Here is a 13,523-nt window from a genome sequence, read left to right on the forward strand (position 1 = left end):
AGTTAACGAGATTTTATGAAAATAATATATGGAAAGTGAATTTGAATTCATTATAGCAGTTTTGCCAATTTTGATGATTTTCAATGTGCTTCGAGAGGTTTTTTGAACCGGACTCATTTTTCTCTTTTTTGGTTTAACTATGACGTGGGGACTAAATTCACAACTCTTTGATGCCATGACTACTTTTCATACATCATTTCATTTTCAAACATCAAACTTGTTCTAACATTAGAACATACTTTAAACCTAAAAATTGTATTCATATCGGTTCCTTTTAAATATCAAATAATTTTCTGTCAAAATAGTACTTATGATATCTGGAAAATTGTTAGCATTACTTGATTTTCAGGGAGCCTTCTTATTGATAATGTTTTTGAAGAAGCGCTATTTGGAAATTAAAAATAAAGATCGTCGAATTTTTCAACCGATTTCTAATAACCATTGATTTTGATAACCTTCAAAAATCGACTGTTCTTAACTTTGTTGCTTATTCGTGTGAAATTTAATGATTGTGGTGTTTTTTTGTTCATTAAAACATTAATATGTATTTATATATACAATATTAGTAGAACGATAAACAGAAAACCGTTTGCGCTTTCACTGATAAATTTAAAAAAAAAACAGGCGCAAGGTTTCACCTTTATAACACGAAAGCCCTCAGTAGCGTGTTTGTGCCTGTTACACTATATACAAAGGCAAAAACCTGACTTAATCCACGGATGGTGAGACTGAACCCTTCTTACATTTCCATACAGGTTGAGATAATTATAATTCATCATTCATTTGGAACCTTGTACCAGTATAACTAAACTTTAGAATGTTGTGACTATGTTCTATCTACCCTAATAGTTTGATGGTTTGCGAGAAAGTCCTGGAAACTGCATGTCAAAAGGCGGATATCAGACTTTATTACTTTCCATACGATTTTAATCATAGTTCAAGAGGGTCTATAAACCCATGTTGTCATCCTGTAAAATAATATCGAAAAACTAAAAAATGATAAAAGATAATTTACATCGTCTTCAGCCAAAGCCTGCACAGACTGAACGATCACTAACATTAAGCAACGGACAACACGAAACACCCAGTAGCCCAGCGATGAATTTTTCGTTTGACGAAAAGTTTTCACCGACTGGAGCGGAAATCGAACCCACACTCCGTGGCACAATACGCCTAGACGACTGACTCCGCTAACCGCAAGACCACGAAGCCCATGGTAAGATTTATGTGCAGGTTTAAATTAAAAAAAAGGGAATTTTAGAGATTTTTGACAAAATGGTTTTTATCTCTGTAATTTATAATTCGATTGCAATATGGTTGTGAATGATGTCAGAGCTTTCAATCGACGAAAAAAGAGATTAAATCGGATTAAAAATAGCTGAGAAATTGATCAAAATGTAAAAAGTTGAATATTTTAGAGAAAAAAAATTTCCAGTACCTTAGAAAATTCTTCCATTGATATCTCTGAAACTAGTAATCCGATTCCAATGAAAATTTGAAGGGTTATGAACGAATGTTAGAGCTTCCATTAAACGATGAACTTGAATCGGTTCAAAAATGGCTGAGAAATTGATCAAAATGTAGACAGTTGAAAATACACGAATATGCTTTTTCTAGTACTTCACGATACTGTTTGAATCATAACTCTGTAACGAAACGTCCGATCGCAATGAAATTCTATGGGAATATAGCGTTTAATGAAAATTTTGTAGCTTTTATTTAGAGCTAAAAGTGTGTAAATCGGTTGACAAACGGCTGAGATAATTGAGTGAAATTTTTGTAACACACACACATACATACACATACACACACGGACATGTGCTCAGTTCGTCGAGCTCTATCGATTGGTATATGAGACTTGGCCTTCCGGGCCTCGAATCAAATGTCAGTTTTTTAAGCGATCTTTACTTTCTTCTTATGGAAGGGTAAAAATCAAAATGACAAAATTATACTAGAATACTGCGCTGACTTTGTTCCAATTGAAGCGTAACGCTGGTCATAACTGTAGAAGTGCTCAAAAGAACACTAATCTGATGAAACAGAACATTGTTCCAGAGGGGGCACTGTGCCAAAAAGAAGAAGAAGAAGAAGAATTAAATGAAGAAGAAGTTGAGCTCTTATTCTACTCGGTTGAATTTTACTAACCTTATCACTATATCTCGGATACTTGCATCGGAAAATATACGTTGCTAAGTGTTATTGGTTATTGCGATCAGTCTGTTATGCTCAAAAACGGATTTCCGTTTTCATTCAACGTATCGAACACATTGATTGTGCTTTTTTCAAGAAATTTCTCATGTTTCGTTTTCTCGTTGGCATGCCCACTTACTAAATATCACCTATGCTGCTTATTATGTAGACATGTTAACGAGAAAACGAAACATGAGCAAATTCTTGAAAAAGGCGCAATCAATATGTTCGAAGCGTCGGACGAAAACGTAAAATCCGTTCTTTAGCATAACAATCTGAAACCCATAACCTAAAATATAATAATTACAGTCGTATCCCTTAAAAGATTTAATACCTACATTGATAAAAGTAAAACAAAACATTAGTCGAAATCGAATTTTGCCTCACTACCTTTACTCCCAGCTAACAATCGCGTGATCGGTTTAAAAATCAACGACGTATCTTAAACTGAACACATAGTGAAATCGCTTGTTCTCACACAGAAAGTGCAAATTTTCCGTTGGAGCATTACATCTTACAAATACACAAAGCGCTCCCCACGCTATTATTATCTTTAACGTTCCCTTCATCTTGGGCGGTACATTCATTATTCATTCCACAGGAACAATTAAGCATTGCGCAAGCATTGACTCAACTGCTTCCAGAGCGCACAGTTTGTGTTTGGTCAGCGTTCCAATTCGGTAGCAGCATTCAGTCTCCACAATATTTAAGCAAAAAATTGTGTCCACGGTAGAAGTCAATCCTACAAAATGAAACTCCTGGCCATCGTAGTCCTTTCAGTGGCGCTCTTCGCACATTCCGGCAAAGCTGCTCCCAAACCGCTACCCCAGACTTACATTCCCGGAACGATACAGTGGTTCTGCGCCCCCAGCTCTGATTCCAGTTCCGGACCCGGTTCCAGCGATAGCGCATTCGGCGACTGGCTTCGAAATGTGGTGCAACCGTGGCTTCCTCCAGCAGTGTGCAAAACTGTACTGCCTTCGGCTTCCGGAAACTCTTCGGGAGCATCCGCCGCATCGTGGTTGGACATGATCCCAATGCCCTCGCCGCCGAAATAACCATTCTGCGAGACGTTCAATCTGTTCGACGGAAGGCGAAATTCATTTTTTTGTCAAGAATAAAGCTAGACTGATGCCAAAAACTCAAAAAGTGAGCAACATAACTTATTTTTCTCAATGGGAGCACCACTCTGGTGGGCGTGAAAAGTGCGAAAAGAAAATTCCACCCCGCTGGGCTTGTCGTCGTTCAAAGTCGGCCGTATTATTACGTTTTCCTCCTTGCCGCAACCAAAGCACGGAGTCCACCAAAAACGAAGCTACCTTTTTCAAGAGGCACTTGTCATACTTGTGGGTATCATTTTTTTTTCTGTGCTACTGTTGTTTCCATTGTATCGTAACAAACAACTTCACAGTCGTGGAGGCGGATTTCCGAAACGAAGATGTGGTTTCTGATGTGATGTGATAGGAAGAGGGAGTGATGGAAAACTCTTCGCAGAAGATGATTTCACTTTTTTCCCCTTTCCGGAGATCGGTGCCAAGTTTGATGTTAGTGGCAATAAGAGAGATTCTTGGAATGCTCATAGAGGCTTGCGTAGAAAAATGTTTGTAGGGTTTTGGGAGCTACGTGATAAAGTGTTCCATGGGTATTTGAAATTATTTTTTTAATAGTACTCATGGAAATCATATGAAGTTATCTCTAAAAACATTACAAATTTCCTAGTTGTATACTGCCGTGAATCGCAAGTCAGTCCCATCTGTAAAGAGTAGGCATTGAAAAAATGGGCTGTGAAGTTTCCAAACTAGTTTTCCATATGTACGCTTCCGAAACTGGTTGCGGATGTACGGGAGTAAGAACAAGGACAAATTGCGTAGGCGTAAAATGAATGTCGAAGTTTACTTTTTATAATTCAACATCACTCGTAACCGTAATTGTAACAGAATAGTAATTGTCTGGTGGACAGTTACAGGATCTACCGAACCACACTGGATAATAGAACCAGGTCCGTTACACTCGGGCTCAGATTGGGTACCACTTCTAGTACTGCATTTGGTCCCTCGGTAGTGCAAAAGGTACCCAAGTTTGACAGATCGCAGTACACTTTTCATGGCATTCTAGATTACCTTATGAGCCATAAACTTTTGGGCAACTGCAAGGGACATGGAGGTCTTTAATGTGTCTTTGATGGAACTGTAAAAATTGGCAGGAGTAAAAACATAAAAAATAAACATAAAAAAATGTATACCAAAGACAATATATTTCAGAGTCCCTGAAAAAGGTCCCAAACAGACCGAAACGTTGAATGAAATAAAATAACAGTTTTTTTAATTTTGACAAGACTGAAAGGCCAATCCTATCAACATCAACTACAGTCGAACAATCAACGTGGCCATAATGTTTTTTTCCCAAAGATATATTTAGTAAAGTTTCCTAGGATACCGTTGAAACGATTTACCGGACGCAAATGTTGTGATTTTTTTTAAATGATTTCGTGTAGTATTTATAAACTACAAATTAACAATTTTTAGTATAACTGTCATTACAATTCTTTCGATATATCTTAGAAAAATGTTGCCAGAAAACCTGTGACTTAACTTGCGGAATTAGGACATGAGTTAGATGTCAAATCACCAATATAATTGTATGAATTTCTCGAAAGCTGCAGAATAAATTTGCCTTTATGTCTATTATATTTCACATGTTTATATAATTTTTTGGATTTTTCATTTTCAGTGACGTGTTATAGTGTCCAGATTAGTACTGCCTAAAATTTTTAAGTGTTCGCAGAAGGTTGTTCCGCTGATTTTTGGCAGAAATTCTGATTAAAACTGCAAAACTGTCAGGTGCTGAAGAAAATTTTGCGAACTTTTATGATAAGTTATATATTATTTCGGACGGAATTTCAAATGCATTAGTTACTGACGAAATCGTCACGAAAATTCAAATCCGGCAATTTCACCAAAAACATCCTTCTGGAGCTTCTAGGGAGAATTTTTCAATGATACTTCTAAAAGCTACGTCAAATATTAAAATTTCTCAGCAATCGTTCTTGGAAAATGCGTCAAAAACGCTTCTAGAAACATGACCTGAAAAACTTTACAGCAGTGAACAAAATGATCATCGATACTGATGCAAAACAACAAAGCAAGCGCTATTATAATCGTTTTTTTGCAATTTCTCATCGTAATAGGCTGTTTTCCATCACGCCAATCTGTCATGAAACGGCCTACTTTCCTGCACTGAAGTATGCAGTGCGGGAATAGTCATTACCTAACTGAAACCAGTGCTGTAATGATTCATTACGCAACGCTTTCTCATTACGCAACTGTTTTGAGTTGCGTAATGAATCATAACACAACAAGTTCTCAGAAAATGTAAAATGTTAGTGTATGCATTCCTATATAATTTCTGATACCCTCAAGTGGTCTTCTACGAAATTGCAAAAAATGTTGTACGTAACTCGTTGCAGAACTCGATTTTTACAGCACTCATCGTAATTATCCTACTCGGCAAGCCTCGTAGGATAAATTTACGACTCGTGCTGTAAAAATCATCATTCTGCAACTTGTTTCGTAAACTACTATTTCCCAACTTTTGTGGATTGGGATATAATCTTAAGAAGAGTTGTGATGAAAAACACAGGAGGCAACATTGTTGCAACTTTTTTTAACGCGTGATTCAGTGGTCTTGAACACCAAATCACCAAATTCGTTTCACAGAGAAGCTTTTCGAAAATTGTAATGCAAAGCTTAGAAAATCGCTACGCACAAGGTGGGCGATCATTGTCATATTTTGTTCAGTTTGTGATAAACTGTTGTTGCGGAATAAGATTCTTGCAACAAGAATAAATAAGGATAATGTCTTTCTGCGTGTTGGTTGACAATTAATTCGCTGCTAATAGTTATCTACTAGAAGTTTTTACGCGAATTTCTTCTCTTAAATCAGAATGCCGAAATCAGCTGTGCGAATCTCGGTTAAAGTTCGTTTGCTGACATCTCAGCAAAACTGACGTTTGATGGCAGCGGCACCCGAAGGTGCTGCTATACACAAACTTGATTTTTTGCTGAAATATCAGTTAAAATTCGGTTGCTGACCGCTCGGTTGTGCGGATCTCGGTAAAACAATGAAAATTAGCCGAGCTCAACTAAGTGTGCAGGAAATTTATTCACTCATTCTTCAGCAACTCCGCTTCCATTTTCTGTTATTGTGCCTAGAATACCTTAATCATTAGGTAAATGAATTTCGATTCTAACACTGCACAATTTAAGGCTAATCAAAAAATTTCCTATTCCTATGACTTGTACGAGTATGTCCCATTGGGCATAAAGACGTTTGGCCTAAGGACGTTAGGCATAAGAATGTTAGTCATAACATACGTTAGGCAAAATGGACGTTTGGCATAAAATAACTTGTGTATGCATTTGACATCTTTTTGATCGAAAAATATTTAGGGACCATTGACAAATTGTACAACACTGAAGGAGATAAATAACAGTCTGCAATAAGCATACATAAACCGATCCAGAAGGGTGAGTGGGTGTCAAAAATTGCAATTTTCCGCATTAATAAATTTTAGAATAAAGAATTCGTAAACAATTTGATCATTGTTGTCATTCATAAAATGCAGCCCCCATTTTCTAAATTATCATCAAGTTCGAGAAGTGTAATTTGTTTTTGTGAATAAATTACTCTTACATGTCTTGTATTTCTCTGAAATATCGTGCATAGCTTTAATATCGAATATTCAACATGATAGGTAATACCATCTTCAACTGTGATTAACTGGTTATGTACTTGACGTTCACATTCAGAGTTAGCTCAACAATTTATAGTTGTAATAACACTTTCGTTGCCTTCGCAACATTTTTTCCTGATTTTCCGTTGATTATAAGCAAGCAAAGAACTTGATATAAATGATCGATTTTTTATAAATTAATCAGTCAGATATAATTACCAAATTTTCGATTGAGATAAAATTTACTATAGTCAGATTAGTTTTGCGAACTAACCAACTAGTTGTCATCGAATAAGAGTCAAAAAAGTTGGACAGATTTGATAATAAATCTTTGAGCTGTTAAGTGGAATACCTTTAATTAGATGAAAAACCGAATTCAATACTATACCATTTCATTCCACTAGAGTTTGTATCCTTTGACAGATACGCATATTTCGACCTCAACTGTGAGGCCGTGTTCAGTGTAGTGTAGTAGACTCGCCTTACAGTTGAGGCATACGCGTATCTGTCAAACGATACAAACTCTAGTGGAATTAAATGGTATAGCACTGAATTCGGGTTTTCATCGACTTGGACAGATCCGCCTTAAAACTCTTTGGGATCCCAGTATAGAATCCACATATTCATTCAAAAGGAAGGAAGGGAAATTTCTGATGGAAATGTTTAAAGATACAATGCCAAAAGATATAATAACATTATGACTCAAGAAAACAGCATATTTTGAAAGAAGGGTTAACTTTAGATTATTTATTAGATTAGACACTACATTCCAATTGGGACAGATCCTACTTCACAACTCAGTGTAACACGAACGTTTTCACAGGGGACTGCGAGCTTCCTTCGCCAAAGATACCATTTTACATTCGTATATCGTGTGGCACACACGATTTCAATTACGACAAGATCCTGGACTAGGCAAGAGTCATACTCTTTGCTCTTCAGATGCGGGCGTTATTACGAGGAAAGCTCTGTACATTATTCGCATGACTTAAAACGTTGTTTTCCTCTTGAATGTGATTCTCAGTAGATTCGCAACTATAAAGCAACTATAAACTCTAAATGGTTCCATTTTTCAATTGAAAATTATGCCTACCATCCATTATGCCGAACAACTATTATGCCAAACGTCCATTATGCTTATCGTATTTATGCCTATCGCACTTATGGCTAACGTCCGTGTGTCTAACGTATTTATGCCTAACGTCGTGCACCCGACTTGTAGGTATATTTTGTTATTATTTTTATCAATATGGCTTGTAACGTACCAAACTCCATGATTTTGCAAACCAAGTCTGAAGAAGAATGGTTTTGGAGTGTTTTAATGACTTTTACATATGTCGGTGTGTTCTAGACACTCGATATCTAAAAAAATGGGCACTATGTTAGCCTTTTTCCAAGCTTTATTATTTTACAAAGCATATTCAAAAAAGTTTGGTGTCCAATGAGCTAGAATTGTTGTTTGAAATTCCTTTGTAAAACATTGGATATTGATAAAGAAATGTTCCCAGTAATTCTCTTTTTTATTACGACTTTTTCAGTCAGCTGTTTTTACTTTTAAGGGAAAGGTATTCAATATCGGCAAATAGAGATATGTTTGCCATCTACCAGCAACTTCAATTTTCAACCATAAAAAAATATTCACATCGCGATTACTTTGTTGCTATACAATATTTTGCCCCATTTTTTTCACAAGTTCTCAAAAACTTTTCTATTTTTAGAATCTGCGTCGGAATCGATCACTGGTCATCTGGGTTTGGAGATATTTCGATGTACCTTGGGGGACCGACAATCTCCATATAAAATTTATTTGGCCGCCATTTTGCTTTTAGTCAATTTGTCAAAAAAATGAATATCGCCTATACAATGGGTATATAAGGAGCTTTAAAAAAATACAAATCGGTTGAGTTGTTTCCGAAAAATCTTAAAATTGCATTTCAAGATCCTCATACGGCCAGAGTAGTATCACAAACATAATTGCTCATATCTCAAAAACGGTCATACCAAATCGCTTCATTCTTACTCAACAGATTCTCATCAAAGTATTGTTCCGAAAAGTAAATAGGTGAATACGAGAAAAAATCTGCAGCTTGAGATATTAAAGTAGGTTATGGCTACGCGTCGATCCCCCAAGGAATTGCGGAATATTTCAGGATCCAGACAACCAATGAATAAAATCGACACAGATCCCAAAAGAAGTATTTTTTTTTGGGAAAAATGGTACAAAAATACTAAAAAAAAATAAAACAAAAAAGAGGTTAATTATGAAAGGAGTTATGAACACACAGGTTATAAGGAAACTCTTGAATAGTATGCACGAAACGTCAGAAAAAAAAACTGAAATGTCGAAAATTAAACATTACATTACTCTCAAGTAACATCCCTAAATATCGTTGAATTTTTGAAACCCAAAACTGAGGGAAGTGTAGATCTATGAGATCTATCTGCAGTTCTGCAGCAAATCTTGAAGGCGTAAAAAACTAAAACATATGTTTTCGAAGAAATCGTCTGATCCGTCATCATACCACAGGCTACTTAAGATGTATATATCCAATGTAACGCAGTGTAATTTAAATTCGAATGTGCTTTATTATCTCCTACAACAAAATGAACATTACTTCAATCCACGCAAACTATTTAAAAACAAAAATTCCATTAGTCCAATTCGTTCTTCAATAGGTATAATTATGGTTGCCATCGTTGGACGACCAAGAGTTGCTCCAGGAGTTGTTTCCTTGGTGGGAATCCCAATGACCAGTTCCGTTGGCACTACCAGATGAATTCGATGCTGGATGATGACAGGGTGGCAGTGGTATGAAACGCCACCACCAGGGTGCACCGTTTTCCGGTTGGGGCGAACCATCTTCAGTAACGTTGCGGCACAGATTCGAGGGCTGATTCCACCAGGGGTTAAAAATGCGGAAACCGGCCGTGACGTGGATGGTGGCCACCAGCACCAGAACCGAGAGGATTAGTAGTTTCATGATTGAACTGCTACTTTTACTCGTGAGCGGAATGATGAGTCGTGTTGCATCAATGGCCACTTTTATAGCTGAATAAACTGTTTGCAGATCGGTGAATATTTAATGAAACATAAATATTTTCATTTAGGTGTCGCATTCCAAAACCATGTTTGGCGTCCGGGCAACAGCTGTTCAAATATTGGTAAACATCACTAGACAGGTAAACCTGTATTATATGACGCTAAAACAAAGAAGACAATGTACACCGTCTTCAGCCAAAGGCTGCACAGACTGAACGATCACTAACATTAGGCAACGGACAACACATAACACCCAGTAGCCCAGTGATGAATTTTTCGTTTGACGAAAAGTTTCCACCGACCGGAGTGGGAATCGAACCCATACCCCGTGACGCAATACGCCTAAACGACTGACGCCGCTAACCGCACGGCCACGAAGCCTACAAAGATGCTATTTGTTTGTATTCTATATTTCCTATAAATTTCTGAATAAATTTTCTAGGAGCAACATATTTTCGTGCTGTGCCTAAGAAAGTTTCGATATTAGCTAAGACAATGAACCAATGCTTCTCAGTGTTACAAAAACGGTACTTTTCCATTCTGATTGTACCTTTTATCCCTTTTCGATGGGAAAACCTTGGCTCTTAAAAGGTCTCAAGCAACTATTTTAATGATTTCATCTCTGAAAGTGCTCAGAAAAAATATAAGAATAATTGTGGTGCTAACACAGCATTTATTCCAAAATGTTTATCAGTGTAATTTTTTTTTTATGTGTCAAAACTCGAAGTAACGATTTACTAAATTAAATTCGAAAATGTGTATGGTACGCATACCTACAAAGTAAAATTAACCCATTGCGAATGAGCCACAAAGAGTTTCAATTGGAAATGTAATGACAAAGTTATAAACAGAACATTGTAGTTATGTGCGTCTGTACAGGGTGTCCGCAAATTATCCGAACAGCAAAATTTAGGAAAGATGATCTCGCATTTAAAACAATGAAAAATCAATATCCATGTACCTTTTATAATACATCTACATGCTTACACAAAATACAACTTTAAATAATTTCGAATTGAGTGCTTGTTACTGAGAAACATAAATTTAAATTTTTCGGGGACGATTTTCCTGAGGGCCGCTAGTCATACTGGAGATGTGTTATTCCTAAAATCTAAAAGAGACGAATCCAAAAGTCCTATTATCATTTGAAGTAACCTACAGTTTAGTGGCTTCAAGTTTGACTGGAAATAGAAAATTATACGATTCAAATTCAATGAGTTCTATGGACATTTCTCTTCCGTCATAAAGCTCGAAAAACAACTATTTTTAAGACACCTCAACACATTTGACTTGGTTTGACAAAAATTTGAATTCGTAAATGTGTCAAACTTACACCTTAAGGATATAATAAGCTAATGGTTGAAACCATGCAAGAATATTGAATTTATCATGCTTGATTGTATAGAGACAGGTCTTCAAAGTTTGTACGGATAATTTGCGGACACCCTGTAATCAGAACTCTGAATTTGATAGACCCTTAGGGATCCCTTATCTTATGGATGCCGAAAACATTGTTATGACACAGGCCAAAAAGAAAAAATGTAATCTTCTATTACCACGAAAAGTGTATTAAGACACCGTTTTTATTTAATGAAAAAAAATCCGAACCGCTACGGTAAATGAAATGCTGTATATTGTTAACAATAGCTAAATTTAGTTTCACCAAATAAGGATAATAGTGTTTTCAAAGACACCAACACTTTAATGCTGTATTTGAGAAATGAAATTAAGATGTTTAATATGATGCTCATTAAATTAATATACTTAAATCTGATAGTTCAAAATTTAAAAATTTTGAAGATTTAAATTACCCATGATTTGTAATATAAGTCTTATCACAGCTAATATCATTCCTGGGGTTTAAATCGTATGGCTCAAGTGTACCATTAACAGAAAACATGAAAATCCATCCCACAGCAATTGCTCCTCCAAGTAAAAACAATGCCAAAGCAATTATGATTTCAGCCATAAATCCATTGTCAACTCGGCCAATCACAATCTGGGTCAGCAAGATTGAAAGCCCTCCATTATTCTCCGGAGCCATACAATCAGTCACACAAATCAAATCCTCCTGCTTCGGGCTTGCTGGTAGTCAGCTGGCTGTGGCATTGTCTCATGGTGGCGTTTCGTGACGCAATTTCCGGTCCTTACAGCCCTATAAAACGAGCTGCCCGTTCCAAACCACCGGCTAAAGCCAATGTCCTCCCAGGCAGGGATCTAGTTGGATCTTGGTCCAAAGCTATCACATTAATACGAATTGATGACTTTTGCAGCTTTGAGTTCGGTTTGTAACGACCCATTCCACGACGCACCGCACGACTGACTGGATGCATGGCTCGATGAGCACAAACCAGTTAATCGTCGGATATGTTTCCCTTGAGGATTGGGGTTTTCGTTCGGTTTTGAATAAAGGGCGATAGCCGACCGACTTTATGGCAAACAAGCACACCACATGAACCCAACCTTATGTTGTACTCTAGCAACCGTTTTAAGGATAGAGGTCAATTATGTATCGGTGCTTAAGTTCATCACCATAAGAACATGGAATAGATTGACATCCATTAACTTATTGATTTATCGCAAATGCTGAAGCTAGCTCGGTAATGAGAAGCTTTCTTATCACATGTATGCATCCCAGTGATTAAATTTGATCAAAAAGCTAAAATTTATTTTTCTTCGTAATACGTTCCTTTTGGGACTGAGCCTACACTTCCTCAGTAATCAACTGAAAGCTTTCTTTGTCAAATTTGCCATTTTCGCATTCGCATACCATATGGCAGAAACGATGATAGTCTATGCCCAGATAAGTAAAGGAAATTACGAAAAGATCCTGGACTAAGCGGAAATCGAACCTAGACATCTTCAACATGGCTTTAAAATGTAGTCGCGGACGTAACAACTAAGCTAAGAAGCTGAAACTCAAGACGTTAAAAATCATCAACTCAGTGGAGCTAGTGGTTTTTCTGAAAGTTCATTCGAATTTATACTTGCGTTGTTCAAAATAGCACCAACCTTTAATAATCTCTCTACAAGCAATCGATTAAGGGTATGCGATATGGATTTTTTTGTAATGTCGATATAAAAAACTAAAACGATACGCAGAATTTCTTGCGCTGCTAATGACAATACAAATAAAAATATTGAAATGATCCGAAGAATTCTATGTAAAATTCAATACGACACGGCATTTTTTGAAACAAAACACAATTTCAATTGTTTTTGGTCAATTAATCGAAAAAAAAATCAGTGGGGGTTGTGTACAAGATACGACCGCATGACGTTAACTACGCCATGTGATTTTCTGCATTTGAATTTGAGTCAATTGTCATATTTGCAACCTTCCTTTAGTTATGATTCAGAATGTCATGGTTTGTGAATTTAAGAACAGTGAGGAGCTCTCCGTTTGGAGAACCGCCCCAGTCATCGATATCGTATTGTCAATTCTGCTTCTTCTTCTTGGCATGAACGTCCTCACTGCTTCTCAGTTTAGTGTTCAATAAGCACTTCCACATTTATTAAGTGAGAGCTTTCTTTGCCAAAGTTGCCATTTTCGCATTCGTT

General features: G+C 36.7%; 2 protein-coding genes across 7 annotated transcripts in view; one reads left to right on the forward strand and one right to left on the reverse strand.

Annotated features, from left to right (window-relative positions):
* Positions 1 to 13,523, reverse strand: part of LOC5567198 (whirlin) — a 506,699-nt gene that overhangs the window by 334,649 nt on the left and 158,527 nt on the right. The window lies entirely within an intron of this gene.
* LOC5567196 lies at positions 2,812 to 3,347 on the forward strand. Its single transcript, XM_001651575.2, has one exon. The coding sequence runs from the start codon at positions 2,940 to 2,942 to the stop codon at positions 3,246 to 3,248; it is 309 nt and encodes a 102-aa protein (XP_001651625.1). The 5' UTR covers positions 2,812 to 2,939; the 3' UTR covers positions 3,249 to 3,347.

Source organism: Aedes aegypti, chromosome 3, assembly GCF_002204515.2.
Source record: "Aedes aegypti strain LVP_AGWG chromosome 3, AaegL5.0 Primary Assembly, whole genome shotgun sequence".
NCBI classification, from domain to species: domain Eukaryota; kingdom Metazoa; phylum Arthropoda; class Insecta; order Diptera; family Culicidae; genus Aedes; species Aedes aegypti.

Bases quoted from the DNA above. Each gene is read 5' to 3' on its own strand.
- LOC5567196 (XM_001651575.2), top strand. From the start codon at position 2,940: ATGAAACTCCTGGCCATCGTAGTCCTTTCAGTGGCGCTCTTCGCACAT.